General features: G+C 35.2%; 1 protein-coding gene across 5 annotated transcripts in view; it reads left to right on the top strand.

Moving 5' to 3' along the window:
• EPHA6 (EPH receptor A6) overlaps window positions 1-13,144 on the top strand; it is a 999,349-nt gene that overhangs the window by 817,165 nt on the left and 169,040 nt on the right. For 4 of the 5 annotated variants that reach the window (XM_054248973.2, XM_002761301.7, XM_017967134.4 and 1 more), the window contains one exon: window positions 8,428-8,553. The exons of the other annotated variant lie outside the window; for it this stretch is intronic. In XM_054248973.2, the coding sequence (XP_054104948.2) occupies window positions 8,428-8,553 (126 nt within the window). The remainder of the gene's footprint in view (window positions 1-8,427; window positions 8,554-13,144) is intronic. 5 annotated transcript variants of the gene reach the window in all.

Genomic DNA, 13,144 nt, shown 5'->3' with positions numbered 1-13,144 from the left:
TGTACACCGAAGTCACCAGCTGGCAGCCCGTGGGCTGAAATCATCCGAGAGATACGTTTTATTTGATATCGTCGGTGTTTTGAGTTCATTGTCATTAGTCAGGCTTTCACGTTTCCGCGCAGTAGAATGCCTGTATCATCAACCTGCTGCATCGGCTGGACCCTGAAAGCCATTTGACTTTGGTGCCATCAAATTGTAAACAAACAAATACTGTCTGGGAGATAGGGTTCTGCTGCTATTGTAATACCTAAAATTATACGGAAGAACAGGGAGAGAACACCGAGTAAGTTCTCTCCAGCTATGTCAAGTACATTTTGACAGTGGAGGTGATACCTGCCAAACCCAGACAGAAGCAGGATCACAGAGGCATGGAGACATGGAACGGCCCTCATGAAGAAGAAGAAGATTTGTCCCCATGCATCCAACATTTACTGCCAACCACTAATAGACAGTTCTCATGTGATTCATGATAATCCAACATGTTTATTATTAGCTCCATTTTTCAAATAAGAAAACTGAAGAAAAGAAGATAAATAATTTATCCAAGATTAATCAGTTAGTGAATGGTAGAGTCAGAATTCAAAGTTCTACCTGACCTCAAACCTAGGCATTTTTATCAGCAGACTGAAGATATATTCAGGACACTTTTTCAGTAATTACTTTTCTTCCAGTGGGACTTTATTCAAGTCCCACTGAATATAAGCACCAGTAAAACAACTGGTCACAACCTCCACTTAGGGAAAACACATGCTTCATTCAGTGTAGCAAATGGAATAAAAATTTTGTAAATAGAATTTTAGAGCTTGAAGGAAACATGGGAATGTTATAGCCCAAGTTCATCATTTTGCAGGTGAGGAAATTCAGGCGTTTAATATATTTCCTTTTAAAAACTTCTATTTTAAAGAACTTTTATTTTAAATATAAGTTAAAACCTACATTTCGATATATGTCTTATTCCTAATCAACTCCAAAGTAGTTTAATTCTCCTTGTTAGTGCTATGGTTTTGAAATATAATTTACAGCAACCATAGTTTTATCACACACATTCTACAAGTCCAAAATGTTTAAAAATAACTCAGGGAAAAATGGAATATTTATTTGTAAAAGCGCTAAAGAAATACCTCATAAAAATCCAGCCATGAAACTGCCCTTTTTGCTTTATTGTGACCGACTGAACAACAAGAGGATGAAGTATCTATAGGATTCATGTTATAGTTACCTGAAGGATTTTTTTAAGTTAAAAATAAATCAGTAATGGTCCTATGGTCTTTTACTGTATTTAGTGATGAACAATCTGCATTGGGGTTAGTGTGTGTAGGTAAAGAGGAAAATACTAATTTAGTTGTAGGGGCATCTCCATTTACAAGAATTTAGATAATGGACAAAGTTCTGTGATTGCATCTTTAGATTAGTCAGAATCAGTGTCTGAAAAGAATAGTGTCATATCAAAAATTATTTGATTTTCTATTTTTTTGTATTAAAAATGTATGTCATAGTTTAAAAAAATAGATGTGGCAATAAATATTTACTGAATAAGTTAATAAATCAATGAATGGATAAAAGAATAAATTAGTAAGTTATTCATGACTAGTTATTTTTCCACATTCAAAGCCAAATTGAAAATTAGCTCCCTTGCAGATACAGAAAGTTGCTCTTGGCCTAGGAAGCGATTGAGCAGGCAGAGTCCTTCTTTAGGTCCTAGCAAAATATTTGCTTAAGTGGCAATTTGTCACTTTTGATTTGATCATTTATGCATCCACTCACTCAACTTGCATTTATTGAAACCCAGATCTGTGCATCTCTGGTCACGTCAGAGGAGACCACGGTGAAGTCCTAGCTGTCCCACCTCATGCATCACGATGAGGCAGCACCAATCCTTTCTTCACCAAAACAGGCAGAGCAGCTTAGTCTTTCCTAGACTGCGCCTTAGCAGTTACGGAGAAGCAAGACAAAGGTCTCCATGGAGTAAAAGATGCATTCCTCCAGTGCTTTACGTGACACAGACCTCATTGTTACTGGTCTTCCTCACTGGCAATGTAAACTTACTGAATCTCTGTCCTCATCCACCATCACAGAAAACAAAGAAGCATTTGCTCCAATGTAACAGGTTTATGGTCTTACTTCTGTTAGTGGAGGAAAGAAGAGATAATGTTAAAAATTACCGTAACTAGAATAAGAGGGAGAGGTATGTAGGAAGGAAAATATGAGTTACAGAAGGACGGCATGTAGGTAGGCAGACAGACAGACAAGGTTTGAAGGCTCAGGAATGATCACTCCTCAGGGAAAGTAACCCTTGGCATAGCCTGAGGTTCAGCAGACCCTTATGAAGAAGAAGATTTGTCCCCATGCATCCAACATTTACTGCCAACCACTAATAGACAGTTCTCATGTGATTCATGATCATCCAACATGTTTATTATCTTTGCACTTTGAGGTTATTCTTACTGTATTTAGCTCAGAGGTCCCATAGTTAATCCAAAACACAGTGAGGGAGTTGTTACTATGTGCCAGTTACAGAACTCAATACTGGATACTCAAGTATAAAGAATGGGCCGGGCGCGGTGGCACATGCCTGTAATCCCAGCAGTTTTGGAGGCCGAGGTGGGCAGATCACTTGAGGTCAGTAGTTTGAGACCAGCCTGGCCAACATAGTGAAACCCTGTCTCTACCAAAAATACAAAAATCAGCTGGGCATGATGGTGGGCACCTGTAATCCCAGCTACTCTGGAGGCTGAGGCAGGAGAATCACTTGAACCCAGGAGGTGGAGGTGATAGTGAGCCAAGGTCACCCCATAGCCCTTGAGCCTGGGCAACAGAGTGGGACTCTGTCTCAAAAACAGAAAAAGAAAGGAAGAAAGGATCTCACTTCTGAACACTCGCACCATGTTCTCAGCTCTTCAAATCACTGTTCATGTTCCTCCATCGAATATTTTGGGCCCAAACTCTCCACTGTATGAATGCTCACTTATAAATCATATCTATGTTCTGCCTCATGATTTACTATTTTATGTTTATTTTAAAACATACAAAATATAAATGAATGAAATACATATTTTGAAATAATATTCACTGTTCATATTATTGGTACAAAATTTAACAAGTTAAGTCTGACCAGAAATTCAATTTCAATACTTGATTTCACATAATAATCACACTACAAACAGGCATAGCTATGATACATGAAATGCTGCGTATTTATGGCCAGGTTTGTCATGATAGGAGCGGAATTTGTCATTTTAATAGTGCTCCCGGTGAGTTTTCGTGGCCTTCTCTTTTTAGATACCATCCTTATTTTCATAATGTAGGTGATGTATAACTCATTTAGGAGTTGGAGAAATGGATTTTCCATATTCTGTTTGCTTACTTGGGCCTTTATTGTGTATTTTCTAATGACTATCCAGGGTTGAACACCACTGTGTAAGAAGCAACACGGTCTTCTAAGACCCTTGTGTGGGGCCAAGTAAAATCAAAGCTTTTCCCTGATTATTCAAGCCCTAGAAGTAAATTATTTACTTCATCCTTACTTTGGCATTTTTCTCACAGTTTTGTTACTTAAATAAGTGATTGCCAGAATTCTCTGATCATACACATGTAACATAAAAATGAGTAAGTTTTACAGGGGATATTGTCAGTGTATTTTATTGATTGTTTATATCAACTGGTATGATTATATATTTATAATTACTCCATAAGCATAGCCGTCACTAATGGATAAGGAGAAGCATAAATACAAATGGAATTTTCAGTATTTTCCTGCTGCTGCCCATCTTTCATGCACTTTGTGGGAATACACCCTGCCCAATTTTGAAAAACACTAGTATAAAGTAAACTCATTGCTGAACAAGGTGTAATAGAAGAGGACCAAACATAGTAACAAGTAAAATCATCTTTCTGCACCACCTCAAACACATACATGTGTGCATGTATTTCAAATTTTCAATTCTAAATTTTTTGTCTTTAATTAAGTCAGTGTATCTATTGTCTACTCATCTGGGTATTTTCAAAAACGCAACCTAATGAAAACAATTTGAAGGAGTCTTATCTCAAACACTTACATTATAGAGATATTGTCCTTACTATTAAACTTTTCGGCATAAAAGTGAATTATTAAAATGTAATCTTCAAAGAAGGGAATCTTTTCTGTGAAGGGTTTGTTTATGTATGTGGGGGAGTCTGCATTAGGAAATTGTATCAATTTATCTCAATTTTATACTTAAAGGTTTCTTTTTAAAGAAATACTAAGACTGCTAAATAACAAAGATGGCTTATATTTATAATCATTTGCTTCATTTAATTCTCACGAACAGCACATGAGGCAGATTCAGTTACAATTTTCAGTTTACAGATGAGGAAACTCACGCACAAACAGTTTAAGTTCATTGTTAGTTCATTAGCTTTTCACAAATGTTTTTTCACAATTTGCCTTCAGAGCGCACATGTGAAAATTTATTTTCTTGTTTATAATTTCAAATTTTATTTTAGATTAAGGGATACATGCGCAGGTTTGTTACATACACAAATTTTTAATGATACTTAATTTACAATGTAGAGTTATTTAAGGGAGATTGCTACAATATCAAATGAGAAAAGATACTTTGTTTCACAGAGTTTAAGTCAAGCTTGTCCAACCCGTGACCTGGGAACCTCATGGCTCAAGACAGCTTTGAATGTAGCCCAAACCAAAGTCCTAGTTTCTTAAAATATTATGACTTCGTTTTGGCGATTTTTTTTTTAGCTCATCAGCTGTCATTAATGTTAGTGTATTTTATGTCACTAATGTGCCCTAGGGAAGCCAAAATACTGGACACTGCTCGTTAGTGTTAACTATGTATTTTTAGGATGATTTGAAAACTGGTCATGCTGTAGGCCAGTTGACCTTCAGATCACCTGAGTAGTCAGAATGATTCCTCAGTTGGTCAAGCCAGATGGAAGCATGCAGCCCATGTCAGCTGCTTCCCTCCCACTGTCACATCACATAACCTATTAACTAGCAACCTTTAAAAAAGTTTTTTTGACTCTTGTACAGTATTTCTCAGTGGGTACTAGCACTTGAGAAATAATTATCTTGCTTGCAGAGAGTATACCACTTATTCCAACAACTTCAGCCTTCCACTTGCTAAATACTAGGAATGACTTTCCTCAGTCCAAATTTGCAACTCTCCCTGCTAGAGAAGTTACCACCAAGCTGAGACCCATTGAACTAAGGAGAGAGTCAAGATCAGAGTTTTAGGAAAGTATTTGTGAACTGACACATTTTGTCTCTTGAATTTGCAAAGGAGAGAAATACTCTTATTACATATAAAATCTAATTTATATTTAGAAATACTCCACAGAATGTAACTAAAAACAAAATATTCATGGAAATGGACATTGCTCCTGCCTCACATTTTAGATTTCACTTACTTTTTAGCTACAATATAATCGATTAATAAATTCCACAATTAGTTAAAAGAAAGGCAGAGAGAGTTAGCAACTTGGGCAATTGGGAAAACCAGACTAAAACTAATTTATATCAAATCCCAAAACTGAACACCTGGTGGATTAAGAAACAAGGGAATTATAACAAAGAATTGCTATTTCTCCAGTATAAATTGTGAAAACTTACAACTTTAGTATTTCATGCAATCTCTATTGGTATAACTGACCTTAAAAAGAAAAATGATAAGACATTACTATCACATAATATCTCACCTGAATGTATATTCATGTACCCCAGTATTTCTATTTTGTTTGTTTTTTCAGCTGTGAAAAATGACAGTTTCTTAAGGAAGAGATGCCACAATAGATGAAAGACCTTTTTACCCATGGTAAAGAAGCATAGAAAAGGCATTACGAATGATGTAGGAAGCTTAGGCAGATGAACGCTGCTATCAAATGTGACAGGCTCTCACAACAACAAAAACAGTAATCAATGCAATCATAACAATAAAATAATTTTTGTATTAGTTTCCTTCAAAAAGTTAAAATAATGGGCATCTTGTCTAAGTTAACAGTTGGATAATGTTGGCAAAAACAGGAAAAAGATAAGAGTCTCTATGTGCAACATATTAACGTTATCTAGAGCCACTACTCTACATATTTTTATTTTGCTTCAACTTTTCTTTAATGTCATCTATAACATTTTTTATTTGCTGTTCGTTTCTATGTTATTATTTTTCTTTATGATCTAATATTCTTGAACTGAGCTTCCTATTACTTGGCTTCCATAAATCCATAATCAGTTAAAATTGCATTATTTTAGCTTTCCACAGCATATAATAAAATCTGCATTTGTTGTCGTTATTTTCCCTGTTGTAACAATACCATCACTCTTGCAACTTTAAACAACACTGCTGTATAAATATATGATCACTCCACTTGGTATTCAATGAAGCACCTTCATTAGGAGCCTTATCTCAGACAATGATGAAACATTGCACTGTGGAAAACGCCTTGTGTGGGAAACATTGCACAGAGACACATTAACTTTGTGATCAATGATGAACATCCCAGGCATTCACAAAGAAGTTAGTTTCACTACTCCTTGAAAGTGACCTCAGAGCACTTTCTGACTTACCACTTGGCATTCTTGCCCTGTCTCTTAAGGTTTAAGAGACTCCAGCTATTCCTTATAGGACCCTTTCACTAAAGCTCCATAAAATCAAAAACAAAACTAGTTTATTCACTGTATTTAATTTTCTTTCTAAGTAAGCTTTCTTTTTTTTTTTTTTTTTTTTTTTTTGAGACAGAGTTTCGCTCTTGTTACCCAGGCTGGAGTGCAATGGGGTGATCTCGGCTCACCGCAACCTCCGCCTCCTGGGTTCAGGTAATTCTCCTGCCTCAGCCTCCTGAGTAGTTGGGATTACAGGCACGCGCCACCGCGCCCAGCTAATTTTTTGTATTTTTAGTAGAGACGGGGTTTCACCATGTTGACCAGGTTGGTCTCGATCTCTCGACCTCGTGATCCACCCGCCTCGGCCTCCCAAAGTGCTGGGATTACAGGCGTGAGCCACCGTGCCCGGCCAATCCAGTGCACACATATGGGCCTCACCGGTTAAAATACACATTGTAACTTTGCTCTTTCATGGAAACATTTCTGAAGATCTAAGAGGTGGGAGCTTTTCTTTACCAATAACTTTCTGCATGGATGCAAGATACATATGGTGTACCAAGTTCCTCTAATTCTGACCCAAGTTCAAAGAAGCCTCAAATTTTAACTTATTTTTGGTGGAGAATTTGTGTCAAGATACCAAGTGAAGTCTCTTCACAAACACAGAACTTGCTAAGTCTGAGCATGAAAGGAAAACCCCAGGATTCAACGTGAAGCTACGTAGCCTGAGGTGTTTCAGAGTGGCTGAACAAAATACATTCCTTACCACCATCAGTGTAAATTGTTTGGGTTTTTTTGTGGGGGGCGGCAGGGAGGGGTTTCCTGTGAGTTTTGCCTTTGATTGGCCACATCAGTTACCAGTGATACCCATTCAGTGATACTGCAAGTGTATTAATTTTCTCGTGAGTGATTTTAGTATCTTGAAGTTAAGACGCCAAATTATAATGTTACTATTCCAAAGTGCAGACCTTCTAACTCATATTCAGAGGATAGTAATCTTGCAAATAGGAATGTACTCATAGTTTTTGATTCTAGGGTGGGAAGAGTTCGTGCTGGTAGTCTGCCAACCACGTGGCACTGCCTCTCCTGTTAAGGCTTCGGTTTGTTGGTCTAAAATGAACATTTTTAACCAGATGATCTCCAGGCTGTTTTCAGTTCTGACATTCTTTTATTCTATGATTCATTATATGATTTTATGGATAAATCTCCAAGCCGCTTACCTTTTTCTTTGCTTTACAATATCCTCCTTAAAAATGAAAAAGCACATGGTTTTACCTTTGCAAACTCTCATGTCTTGTCCTTAAAAGTCTAACAAATTAATAATTGTGTACATCAGTTTTCCCATACCTGCTGCAAAAATATGTAATTGCTGCATGATGTAAAAGTTTTCCTTATTTTAAGCACTAATAGAGATAGCCCTACAGTAAAACCATTGCTCCTGGGATGCAGTACCTATCAGATCTCATCGTGGCTATTTTCTGTGTGCCTGTAACTACGTGGGCATGGATTCTGCAAATAAACAACATCAATGACTAGCATTAAAATTCGTTTTATTATTCAGTAGCATAGCTTTATGTCCTAAATGTAGCTTTAGAAATTTTATCTAGTACTCTGATGCTTCTAACCCTCTTTAATTGTAACTAGTTGACTAGATTTCTTTTCAGGAAACTAGGTTGATTTTATAAATGTGTGAGTAAAACTGCATTCCATCCCTTTAATTTTATAACTTCTTGGTAAAATTTGATGTCTTTCTTGATTTTAGGTTTTATTCTATGTAAATGATCAACAGTTTTCCATAAAGAAGACTTTGATTAATGTCAATTTTTATCTCTTAAAAGGATCCTTCCCGGCCATTGGGGTGGAAGCGCTTTGCCCCAGCTTCCTGAGGGCAGGGTTTTTAAATAGCATCCAGGCCCCGCATCCAGTGCCAGGGGGAGGATCTTTGCCCCCCAGGATTCCTGCTGGTAGGTATTTCAGGTGATGTTTTCTGCCACCACATACAGAAGTAGGACTGAGCTCATAGTTAATAGGCCCAAAATACAAAATGAATATTTCTTAAATATATTGTGGAAAAGAAATATAAGTGAATTCTTAAATGCAGGGACCACATTTACAATACCTGCTGTGAAAATGACACAAAGGAAGTGGAAGAAGGATTTGGACTCTGAGCACCCAGTTCACACAGTGCCACCACCTATTCTCAGAAAATTTGTACTTATGTAATAATTGGAGCTTCAGATCCAAAATCTGTAAATCAAGAATAAACAAGGATGGACATCAGACACTTTGCCACTTGGAATTGCCAGAAAAGTGGATTAAAAATTAAGTGTTCTTGACAGAAAGAGTAATTTCATGGAGTTGATAGAGACTTAATTAAAGTATCCTTTCATTATAGAAAAATGATTTGAAGAACCAGAAAGTAGCAACCTGAAAGACATTTTTAGAATAAAACTTAATATGTATTCCTTCCTAAAAATGCCAGTCTGACCAAAGCCATATATTATTGAAACAGAATATACAATTGAGCATTTAAAAATGCAATTTCAAATTTCCTAAAACACTCTGCAGACTATCCATGGCATGAGTGTAATTATAATTTGTTTTTTCCCTGTCATTTGGTAAAACATTCAGCTGCCTTCCTTCACTGTGCCCGAAGGATGCAATCTCACTCTACATTTCAATGTGTCTTAGCAAAATGGAGTTTGAATACTGATTCTTGGAGTTTTAAAATCATAACTCTTGTGATTTTTATTACAACTAATAATGATACTAAATATATTGTAATGACATCACCGTATTCAGGAGATCTGGCCCAGCCTGCAATTTAATGGGAACACTTGAAAAGACTAGGAAATCCAACACAAACAAAAACCCCAACAATGCACGTTTCTTGTCCTTGTTAGCATAATTATACCAACAAATCTCAGGACGTTATACACTGATATTTTCCCTTTGCCTTTCAGTTACTCTTTTCCACTTTATTAAAACATAAATATGCTTTGATGTCATTTGGCTTCATTACTACATAATTTATCGATGTGGTTAGATACTTTGCGGCCAAGAATACCACTGATAGAGTAGAAACCAAAATTACACAAATTAAAAGATTATAAATATGCACTTTGTTGGGTGTCATGTTACCCTTTTTCTCCCTAGAGACAGAAATTATACCAATTGTACAGAAAGTTGTTGTCGATACTGTGGCAAAGGATTAGAAAAAAAACTATATAAGCCAAGCTCTGAGTTCACTGCCAATATAAACATGTAGTTTCATATATAATTAATGTCTCAGTGATTGGAATTTAGAAGGCGAGCAGATTATGTGGAGTTTAATGGCCTAACCCTTAACTCGTAATGACAAATCTTGGTCAAGTCAGATATGTTTGGCAGAAATGACATTAGAAAGTCTAGTAGTGACTTGAATTATTCAATATCACTGTTAGAAAACCAAAAAAACAACAAAAACACTTGTCGTTTAGCTACTGAGAATGACGGAAGCAAAATGATTGTTCTCTAACACATACAGAAACAACTTTCCAGAGAGGGCTCTAAAGAACATTCTCACACTCTATTCTTCTAGGCTTTAAGCCAGATTTGCCTCGAGCTTTCATAGGAGAGAAACTCAGTTCAGTTTTCATGACTTACATACAAATCAGGTGTAACAAAATTGCTTCATAAAAAATTTATAGCTCTAAACTTGTCCCTGTTTCTGCAAACTGAAATTAAGTCGACACACTTTTCCTGGCTTATATCATTTTGATAAGTCATTTCTGTACATTTTGTGTGATGCTTTTTGGTAATGACTGCTACTATTTCAAAGTTTTTTTTAATCCTTTCTTGTTCAACTATAGCTTATTTCCCAAGGTTTTTTAAAAATTTTGTGTAGAGTGGAATGAAGCAGTAATAATGAGAAGTTTTTATTGTTTTACATTTTTTTTAAAAGACTGAGGTGTTTCTTTGCCATCTAACAGGTGAACTAATACACTTCAGACATCAATTTGAAGGCAGCAAGTGGGTCCTCCAACAGCCCACATGACGACACTTTAAATACTCGGCTGAAGGTTGATGCATACTAGACAGCAGTTAACTCACTTTCAACCAATTGATTACCTGTCACGGTACTTTGAGTGCCACATAAGACATTCTCTGTATCAGTCAGGAAATTTAAATACCTGTTCTAGTGCTAATTTATTTGCCAGTTATCATAATCAAATTTAAAAGAGATACATGACTATGTCTTGTATATAATAGGTTTTTGCTTCATGTCACACTGTGCTATTAAAAAGCAATATTTCTACACTACTTACTTTTACACTAACTATAATAATAAGAGATTCATTGAATCATGGGACCCAGAAAGCAGACAAGCCTTAAATTGGTATTTATGCAACAGTTGTCAACTGTTTATAAGTTTTTCATTTCTGAAAAAGTCATAGTAAAGGGTTATTATTCTTAGTTTCAGATGGAGGAAAACACCAGGAAGTAATAGCTGTAAACTGAGTACAAGTATATTAATATATTTAATGGAATGCATGTGTACAGTAGTCACCTGATACAGGAAGACATCACAGGAGGCCAGGGGTGGTGGCTCACTCCTGTAATCCCAGCACCTTGGGAGGCTGTGGCTGGTGGATCACCTGAGGTCAGGAGTTTGTGACCAGTCTGGCCAACATAGTGAAAAGCTGTCTCTACTAAAAATACAAAAAATTAGTTTGGCATGGTGGCGGGTAATCCCAGCTACTTGGGAGGCTAAGGCAGGAGAATCATTTGAGCCCAGGAGGTGGAGGTTGCAGTGAGCTGAGATGGTGCCACTACACCCCAGCCTGGGCAACAAGAGCCAAAGAGTCAACAAATAATATGTTAAGGTTGAATGTGTTTGTCTCTAAATAAATAAATAAATAAAAAGAAAATCACAGGAGAGAAGAGGAGAGGAGAGGAAAGGGAAGGAGAGAAGAAAGGGGAAAATAAAGGGAAAAAGGATGTGGAAGGAGAAGAGAAATTAGAAATGGCATGACTCTTAAATTATATTTTTTTAAAGGAGAGTCTTCCTCCACTATATTTATTCCTATTTAAATCAAATTCTACCTCCCTGAAAAGAATTTGTCTCTTTTTTAAGTATGTTATCAGGCATATTCTCTAAAACAATAACTTTGCTTTCTTTGCTCCATGTAGTCATTTATTTAACTTAATTATATGGTCAATCAGTATTTGAGAGTGGTTTAGAACATTTATTATATGCCATAGAATATTGAGTCTATATACTCTTAGGCTAGTTGATCACGTGACGACAGAATCCACCTCTACCCAAATCCTCTATATTTTTGGCAGTTTGACGTTTGCCATACACAAATGATAGAAGAATAATAAAGCATTAAAAATAAAATTCTGCATTAATAACTTATGGAAATTTCATAAATTCACTTCTCTGTCACTTCTCAGCAATAACTATCTGACATCATATGGTATCTTAAATCTACATAAAATACAACCATTACAATGTCTCTCAAAAATTAGACCTACCTATAAGATGTAAAGGCGTGTTTATTATCTGCTAATGACTCAACAAATAATATGTTAAGGTTGAATGTGTTTGTCAGCAGAATTTAACTTACATTTTTCGGTTAGTTTTCTATCAGTTGAGAGACTTGATAATATTTTCCCTAATGAAGAAACTCATATATATATGGATATATATATCTATAACATAACTCATATATATATATAAACTCATATATATAAACCTTAAACTAACATAACTCATATATATACATATATGAAACTAACATAACTCATATATATAAACTCATATATATAGAAACTCATATATATATAAACCTTAAACTAACATAACTCATATATATACATATATGAAACTAATATAACTCACATATATATATGAAACTAACTTAACTCATGTATATATATAAACTCATATATATATAAACCTTAAACTAACATAACTCATATATATACATATATGAAACTAACATAACTCATATATATATGAAACTAACATAACTCATATATATATGAAACTAACATAACATATATATATATGAGTTTATATATATATGTTATGTTAGTTTCATATATGTATATATATGAGTTATGTTAGTTTCATATATGTATATATATGAGTTATGTTAGTTGAAGGTTTATATATATATGAGTTATGTTTAATGTTTATATATATATGAGTTATGTTCGTTTCATATATATGAGTTATGTTTAAGGTTTATATATATATGAGTTATGTTAGTTTAAGGTCTACACTTGAGTTTGGTCTAGCATCTATTCTATATATATGGAATAGATATATATGTTTATATACCAGACTGGATTATAGATATATAGAGATATATATATAGAGAGAGAGAGACATATGGAATCTATCTATCTATCTATCTATATGGAATTCCATATATATATATATCGATATATATATGGAACAGATGCTAGACCAAACTCAAATGTAGACCTTAAACTAACAAGTTTTGTCAGTTATAAGAGAAGTCTATGAAAGAGAGAACTAGGAAACAGGCAACATGTGGGATT

Source organism: Callithrix jacchus, chromosome 21 (genome assembly GCF_049354715.1).
Source record: "Callithrix jacchus isolate 240 chromosome 21, calJac240_pri, whole genome shotgun sequence".
Classification (NCBI taxonomy): domain Eukaryota; kingdom Metazoa; phylum Chordata; class Mammalia; order Primates; family Cebidae; genus Callithrix; species Callithrix jacchus.
Note: the sequence above shows the minus strand (reverse complement) of the source record. Positions and strands in the feature narration are given on the sequence as shown.